This window comes from Mauremys mutica, chromosome 26 (assembly GCF_020497125.1).
Source record: "Mauremys mutica isolate MM-2020 ecotype Southern chromosome 26, ASM2049712v1, whole genome shotgun sequence".
Taxonomy (NCBI): domain Eukaryota; kingdom Metazoa; phylum Chordata; order Testudines; family Geoemydidae; genus Mauremys; species Mauremys mutica.
This window is the reverse complement of record NC_059097.1, coordinates 13938453-13946097: the sequence shown is the minus strand read 5'-3', so window position 1 is coordinate 13946097 and position 7645 is coordinate 13938453. Positions and strand designations below refer to the sequence as shown.

Below are 7645 nucleotides of genomic sequence, written 5' to 3'. Positions count from 1 at the left end.
CGGGGGCTGCTCCGGCCCTGCAGCCCGCGGGGCAGCGCGGTGGGTCCGGGGCGGGGACACGCGTGGGGCGGACACGCGGGGAGGGGCCCGGAGCGCGGCTCGGCTGCGGAGCTCGGAGCCCAGGCGGGGCCGGGAGCCGGGGGGGGTGGGGGGGTGTTTGGGGCTGGGGGCTATCGAGGGGGGCAGAGCGGGGTGTTTGGGGGTGTCAGTGGCCGGGGGCAGAGCTGGGGAGTTTGGGGGTGTCAGTCGGGGCAGAGCTGGGGGTTTGGGGGTGTCAGTGGGGGGCAGAGCTGGGAGTTGGGGGTGTCAGTGGGGGGCAGAGCTGGGGAGTTTGGGGGGGGCAGGGGGGGGGGCAGAGCGGGGGGTTTGGGGGTGTCAGTGGGGGGCAGAGCTGGGGGTTTGGGGGTGTCAGTGGGGGGCGCAGAGCGAGGGGTTTGGGGATGGCAGTGGGGGGCAGAGCGGGGGGTTTGGGGGTGTCAGTGGGGGGCAGAGCGGGGGGTTTGGGGGTGTCAGTGGGGGGCAGAGCGGGGAGTTTGGGGGTGTCAGTGGCTGGGGGCAGAGCGGGGAGTTTGGGGGTGTCAGTGGGGGGCAGAGCTGGGAGTTTGGGGGTGTCAGTGGCCGGGGGGCAGAGCTGGGAGTTTGGGGGTGTCAGTGGGGGGCCTAGGGGGGGGTTTGGGGGTGTCAGGGGGGGGCAGAGCAGGGGGTGTGGGGGTGTCAGTGGCTGGGGGCAGAGCGGGGGGTTTGGGGGCGTCAGTGCGGGGCCACAGATGGGGGTTTGGGGGCGTCAGTGGGGGGGCAGAGCGGGGAGTTTGGGGGTGTCAGTGGGGGGCAGAGCTGGGGGTTTGGGGGTGTCAGTGGCTGGGGGCAGAGTGGGGGGTTTGGGGGTGTCAGTGGGGGGCAGAGCTGGGGAGTTTGGGGGTGTCAATGGCTGGGGGCAGAGCTGGGAGTTTGGGGGTGTCAGTGGCTGGGGGCAGAGTGGGGGGTTTGGGGGTGTCAGTGGGGGGCAGAGCTGGGGAGTTTGGGGGTGTCAGTGGCTGGGGGCAGAGCTGGGAGTTTGGGGGTGTCAGTGGCTGGGGGCAGAGTGGGGGGTTTGGGGGTGTCAGTGGGGGGCAGAGTGGGGGGTTTGGGGGTGTCAGTGGCCGGGGGCCAGAGCGGGGGGTTGGGGGTGTCAGTGGCCGGGGGCAGAGCTGGGAGGTTGGGGGTGTCAGTGGGGGGCATAGCTGGGGGGTTGGGGGTGTCAGTGGCTGGGGGCAGAGCTGGGGGTTTGGTGGTGTCAGTGGGGGCAGAGCGGGGGGCTTGGGGGTGTCAGTGGCCGGGGGCAGAGCTGGGAGTTTGGGGGTGTCAGTGGCTGGGGGCAGAGCTGGGGGTTTGGTGGTGTCAGTGGGGGCAGAGCGGGGGGCTTGGGGGTGTCAGTGGGGGGCAGAGTGGGGAGTTTGGGGGTGTCAGTGGCTGGGGGCAGAGCGGGGAGTTTGGGGGTGTCAGTGGAGGGCAGAGTGGGGAGTTTGGGGGTGTCAGTGGCCGGGGGCAGAGGTGGGAGTTTGGGGGGTGTCAGTGGGGAGCAGAGCGGGGGGTTTGGGGGTGTCAGTGGCTGTGGGCAGAGCTGGGAGTTTGGGGGTGTCAGTGGCCGGGGGGCAGAGGTGGGGGTTTGGGGGTGTCAGTGGGGGGCAGAGCGGGGGGTGTGGGGGTGTCAGTGGGGAGCAGAGTGGGGGGTTTGGGGGTGTCAGTGGCTGTGGGCAGAGCTGGGAGTTTGGGGGTGTCAGTGGCCGGGGGGCAGAGCGGGGGGTTTGGGGGTGTCAGTGGGGGGCAGAGCGGGGAGTTTGGGGGTGTCAGTGGCCGGGGGGCAGAGCTGGGGGTTTGGGGGTATCAGTGGGGGGCAGAGCGGGGAGTTTGGGGGTGTCAGTGGCCGGGGGGCAGAGCGGGGAGTTTGGGGGTGTCAGTGGCCGGGGGGCAGAGCTGGGGAGTTTGGGGGCGTCGGGGGGGGCAGAGCGGGGGGTTTGGGGGGTAGTTGGTTTGCGGGGGTGGGTCCATGTCCAGCTCTGGGTGTGGGGGGCGTTGGAGCCGGGACACTGGGGCCGTGTCTGGAGCTGGTTGCTTGGCTGGCAGGCGGGTGGGCGCAGGGACGTGGGGGGCTGGGGGCTGCAGCCCGGTCACTGCCCCACGGGGTCCTGGGGGACCTGGGCCCCTTTTATTTCCCCCTCGCCAAGCTCCCTTGGACGCTGCTCAGGCATCTGCGGGGTTGGGGACGACCCTGAAATCTGGCAGCTGGGGGGGGGTTGCAGCGGTTTGTAACCCCCCCCTCCCCCGCTTCCCCCAGGCCCCCCCAGCAGCGCGTCCGGCCCCCCCGCGGGCCCGGGGAGAAGCCGCCGACGCCGAGGAGCAGCGGCGAAGCCAGGAGCTGCTGGTGGGTGCCCAGGGCCCCCCACCCCTCAGGTTTGCCGGGGGGCCCAGAGCCCCGAGTGCCGGTGAATGCAGGGCCCGGCCTGCGGCCTCCGCCGCGGACCCCACCCCCGGGAGCCCAGGGAGGGGCAGGGCCAGACACGGGGGGGGGGGGGCTGATGGCAGGAGAGGGTCCGACATGGGGGGGGCGATGCCCGTAGGGGGCAGGGGGCTGCCGGGCGGGAGAGGGTCCGACACGGGGGGGGTGATGCCCTTAGGGGGCAGGGGGCTGCCGGACGGGGGAGGGTCAGACACGGGGGGGGGCGATGCCCTTAGGGGGCAGGGGGCTGCCGGGCGGGGGAGGGTCCGACACGGGGGGGCGATGCCCTTAGGGGGCCGGGGGCTGCCGGGCGGGAGAGGGTCCGACACGGGGGCTGGGGCGATGCCCTTAGGGGGCAGGGGGCTGCCGGGCAGGAGAGGGTCCGACACGGGGGGGGCGATGCCCTTAGGGGGCAGGGGGCTGCCGGGCAGGAGAGGGTCCGACACGGGGGGGGGAAGCCCATAGGGGGCAGGGGGCTGCCGGGCGGGAGAGGGTCCGACACAGGGGGGGTGATGCCCTTAGGGGGCAGGGGGCTGCCGGGCAGGAGAGGGTCCGACACGGGGGAGGCGATGCCCTTAGGGGGCAGGGGGCTGCCGGGCGGGAGAGGGTCCGACACGGGGGGGGGGCGAAGCCCATAGGGGGCAGGGGGCAGACGGGCCGGAGAGGGTCCGAACCCGGGGGGGCGATGCCCTTAGGGGGCAGGGGGCTGCCGGGCGGGAGAGGGTCCGACACGGGGGAGGCGATGCCCTTAGGGGGCAGGGGGCTGCCGGGCGGGAGAGGGTCCGACACGGGGGGGGGCGATGCCCTTAGGGGGCAGGGGGCTGCCGGGCGGGAGAGGGTCAGACACGGGGGGGGTGATGCCCTTAGGGGGCAGGGGGCTGCCGGGCGGGAGAGGGTCAGACACGGGGGGGGCAATGCCCTTAGGGGGCAGGGGGCTGCCGGGCGGGAGAGGGTCAGACACGGGGGGGTGATGCCCTTAGGGGGCAGGGGGCTGCCGGGCGGGAGAGGGTCCGACACGGGGGGGTGATGCCCTTAGGGGGCAGGGGGCTGCCGGGCGGGAGAGGGTCCGACACGAGGGGGGCGATGCCCTTAGGGGGCAGGGGGCTGCCGGGCGGGAGAGGGTCCGACACGAGGGGGGCGATGCCCTTAGGGGGCAGGGGGCTGCCGGGCGGGAGAGGGTCCGACACGGGGGGGTCATGCCCTTAGGGGGCAGGGGGCTGCCGGGCGGGAGAGGGTCAGACACGGGGGGGTGATGCCCTTAGGGGGCAGGGGGCTGCCGGGCGGGAGAGGGTCAGACACGGGGGGGGGCATGCCCTTAGGGGGCAGGGGGCTGCCGGGCGGGAGAGGGTCAGACACGGGGGGGGGCAATGCCCTTAGGGGGCAGGGGGCTGCCGGGCGGGAGAGGGTCCGACACGAGGGGGGCGATGCCCTTAGGGGGCAGGGGGCTGCCGGGCGGGAGAGGGTCCGACACGGGGGGGGGATGCCCTTAGGGGGCAGGGGGCTGCCGGGCGGGAGAGGGTCCGACACGGGGGGGTGATGCCCTTAGGGGGCAGGGGGCTGCCGGGCGGGAGAGGGTCCGACACGGGGGGGGGCGATGCCCTTAGGGGGCAGGGGGCTGCCGGGCGGGAGAGGGTCAGACACGGGGGGGGTGATGCCCTTAGGGGGCAGGGGGCTGCCAGGCGGGAGAGCGTCTGACACGGGGGGGGTGATGCCCTTAGGGGGCAGGGGGCTGCCAGGCGGGAGAGCGTCTGACACGGGGGGGGTGATGCCCTTAGGGGCAGGGGGCTGCCGGGCGGGAGAGGGTCAGACACGGGGGGGTGATGCCCTTAGGGGGCAGGGGGCTGCCGGGCGGGAGAGGGTCAGACACGGGGGGGGTGATGCCCGTAGGGGCAGGGGGCAGCCGGGCGGGAGAGGGTCAGACACGGGGGGGTGATGCCCTTAGGGGGCAGGGGGCTGCCGGGTGGGAGAGGGTCCGACACGGGGGGGGGCGATGCCCTTAGGGGGCAGGGGGCTGCCGGGCAGGAGAGGGTGAGACACGGGGGGGGTGATGCCCTTAGGGGGCAGGGGGCTGCCGGGCGGGAGAGGGTCCGACACGGGGGGGCGATGCCCTTAGGGGGCAGGGGGCTGCCGGGCGGGGGAGGGTCCGACACGGGGGGGGGGTGATGCCCTTAGGGGGCAGGGGGCTGCCGGGCGGGAGAGGGTCCGACACGGGGGGGGGGTGATGCCCTTAGGGGGCCGGGGGCTGCCGGGCAGGAGAGGGTCCGACATGGGGGGGCGATGCCCTTAGGGGGCAGGGGGCTGCCGGGCGGGAGAGGGTCCGACACAGGGGCGGGGGTGATGCCCTTAGGGGGCAGGGGGCTGCCGGGCGGGAGAGGGTCCGACACAGGGGCGGGGGCGATGCCCTTAGGGGGCAGGGGGCTGCCGGGCAGGAGAGGGTCCGACACGGGGGGGCGATGCCCTTAGGGGGCAGGGGGCTGCCGGGCGGGAGAGGGTCCGACACGGGGGCTGGGGCGAAGCCCTTCGGGGGCAGGGGGCTGCCGGGCGGGAGAGGGTCCGACACGGGGGGGGGGATGCCCGTAGGGGGCAGGGGGCTGCCGGGCAGGAGAGGGTCAGACACGGGGGGGCGATGCCCTTAGGGGGCAGGGGGCTGCCGGGCGGGAGAGGGTCCGACACGGGGGGGGTGATGCCCTTAGGGGGCAGGGGGCTGCCGGGCGGGGGAGGGTCCGACACGGGGGGGGGTGATGCCCTTAGGGGGCAGGGGGCTGCCAGGCGGGAGAGGGTCTGACACGGGGGGGTGATGCCCTTAGGGGGCAGGGGGCTGCCGGGCAGGAGAGGGTCCGACATGGGGGGGCGATGCCCTTAGGGGGCAGGGGGCTGCCGGGCGGGAGAGGGTCCGACACAGGGGCGGGGGTGATGTCCTTAGGGGGCAGGGGGCTGCCGGGCGGGAGAGGGTCCGACACGGGGGGGTGATGCCCTTAGGGGGCAGGGGGCTGCCGGGCAGGAGAGGGTGCGACACGGGGTCTGGGGCGATGCCCTTAGGGGGCAGGGGGCTGCCGGGCAGGAGAGGGTCCGACACGGGGGGGTGATGCCCTTAGGGGGCAGGGGGCTGCCGGGCGGGAGAGGGTCCGACACGGGGGGGGGGGCGATGCCCTTAGGGGGCAGGGGGCTGCCGGGCAGGAGAGGGTCCGACACGGGGGGGTGATGCCCTTAGGGGGCAGGGGGCTGCCGGGCAGGAGAGGGTCTGACACGGGGGGGGGGTGATGCCCTTAGGGGGCAGGGGGCTGCCGGGCGGGAGAGGGTCCCCCAGCACAGGGGGTCCCGCAATGGTGAGTAAATCCGGCCCCCGCCGGGGGGGGCGCTGACGGGTGTCCCCCCCCCCCCCCCCGCCCTGTGGCTGCAGGAGCAGGCGGCAGCCGAGAGGCGGCAGCTCGTCCGGGAGTGGCGGGAGCTGCGAGGGTTTCTGGAGGAGCAGGAGCAGCGGCTGCTGGCCCGGCTGGAGGAGCTGGAGGGAGCCATTGTCCAGCGACGGGACGCGGGCGGCTGCAGCCTGTCCCGGGAGATGTCCCTGCTCGGCGACAGGGGAGGAGACGAGGGGCAGCGGCCGCCGAGCCCCCCCCTGCAGGTCAGACTGTCCTTGCAACGATGCGACGCAGCGTTTCTATGCGAGCGTCTCAGCCCCGGACCCCAAAGCAGCGGGGCCGGGGGCGTTATCCCTATGGGGCAAGGGGGGGACCGAGGCAGCGCCCTGCCCAAGGTCACACACTGACTCTGTGGCAGCGCCAGGGATGGGACCCAGGAGTCCTGGCTGCTGCAACCCCAAGAGCACCTCTCCTGCCGTGTCAACGTGTCTCTGCATTTGCGCTTGGAGGGTGAAATCGCCTCCCCCATGCAGAGGCCCCAGCTCCCACCAGGTTCATGGGTTACCGGGGTCAGGGGCTTGTGGGGCTCTCAGCCCTGGGGGAATTTGACTGTCAGGGCAGGGAAACATTTTCTGCCCGTAAAGTGCCTGGGCAGGAACTTTCTCCAGTGGGGTCCTCCCAGCCAGGACCCCTGGGGCCGCTGAAAACAAACAGCCCTGCTGGGGGGACGGGGGCGGCAGCTTCTCTCTGAGCATGAACCCGAGTGTCTGAAATGCCCCAAACACCCGCGACTCTGATGGTGGCCGCCCTGCCGAGCAGGAGGCCTCCCCGGCCTGCGACGCCCCCCCTGACGGCCTCTCCTTTCTCTCCCTCTCCAGGGTGCCGGGAGCACTGGCAGCAGGTGAGTCCCTGGCTCCATTTCACTCCCCCCTGTGCTCGGTGACGCTTGGAAACGGCACTGAATATTGCATTTCCCCCGCCCTTGCAATGTGACACACCGGCTGGGATCACGTCTCCCCTCGCGGCTGTCTCCCTGGCAGCTCGTGAGGTCCCACCAGGGCTGGCCGACATACGGCCCGTGGGCCAGACCCGGCCTGGCTGTTGGATTTTTGTGGCAGCATCGCGTAGTCCCCGTGTGCAGAATCTCACCTTTTCCAGTTTCTATCCCTCCTGGTTACAAAGAAACCCTCCCAAATGCAGAGGGGGACGTCGTTGTCTTTCTAAAAAGAACGAGGCGTCCTTGTGGCACCTTAGAGACTAACACATTTATTTGGGCAGAAGCTTTCGTGGGCTAAAACCCACCTCATCAGATGCAGGCAGTGGAAGCCCACGAACGCTTACGCTCCAATAAATGGGTTAGTCTCTAAGGTGCCACAAGGACGCCTCGTTCTTTCTGCTGCTACAGACTAACGCGGCTGCCACCCTGAAACCTGTCGTCTCTCTGTGTCCGCCAGCGGCCGGGAGCCGTGGGTCAGACGGGTGTGAACTCCCCTGTCCCCCGTTCATCTCGTTGGAGGGGCCGCTGAAATAACGACACTTTCATGTCAGCGTTCACTAGTCCTGGGCGGGTCACTGCGGGACGGGGCGGGGGTGGGAGTGAGGCCCTGGAGGGACGGAGGAACAGAGGAGAGACACAAAGGCAGCGCGAAATGCAGAAAGGAGGGTGGGGAAGGGAAGGGAACGAAAGGCAGAAGTAGCAGGCGCCCTGCCAGGCGCAGGAGGGGGCTATTTTCCCACACTGAGCGCTACCGATCGTGACAATCAAGGACTTAATAAATAACCGTCGCTAATTGCTGGTGTGGGGATCGGG

The 7645-nt window shown here is 72.0% G+C and overlaps 1 protein-coding gene across 1 annotated transcript in view; it reads left to right on the top strand.

Moving 5' to 3' along the window:
* LOC123356625 (zinc finger protein 271-like) overlaps window positions 1-7645 on the top strand; it is a 53992-nt gene continuing 46347 nt past the window's right edge. Inside the window, exons 1-4 of the mRNA XM_044999986.1 lie at window positions 1-39; window positions 2315-2401; window positions 5877-6098; window positions 6714-6736. Coding sequence (XP_044855921.1) covers window positions 6036-6098; window positions 6714-6736 — 86 coding nt within the window. The 5' untranslated portion in view covers window positions 1-39; window positions 2315-2401; window positions 5877-6035. The remainder of the gene's footprint in view (window positions 40-2314; window positions 2402-5876; window positions 6099-6713; window positions 6737-7645) is intronic.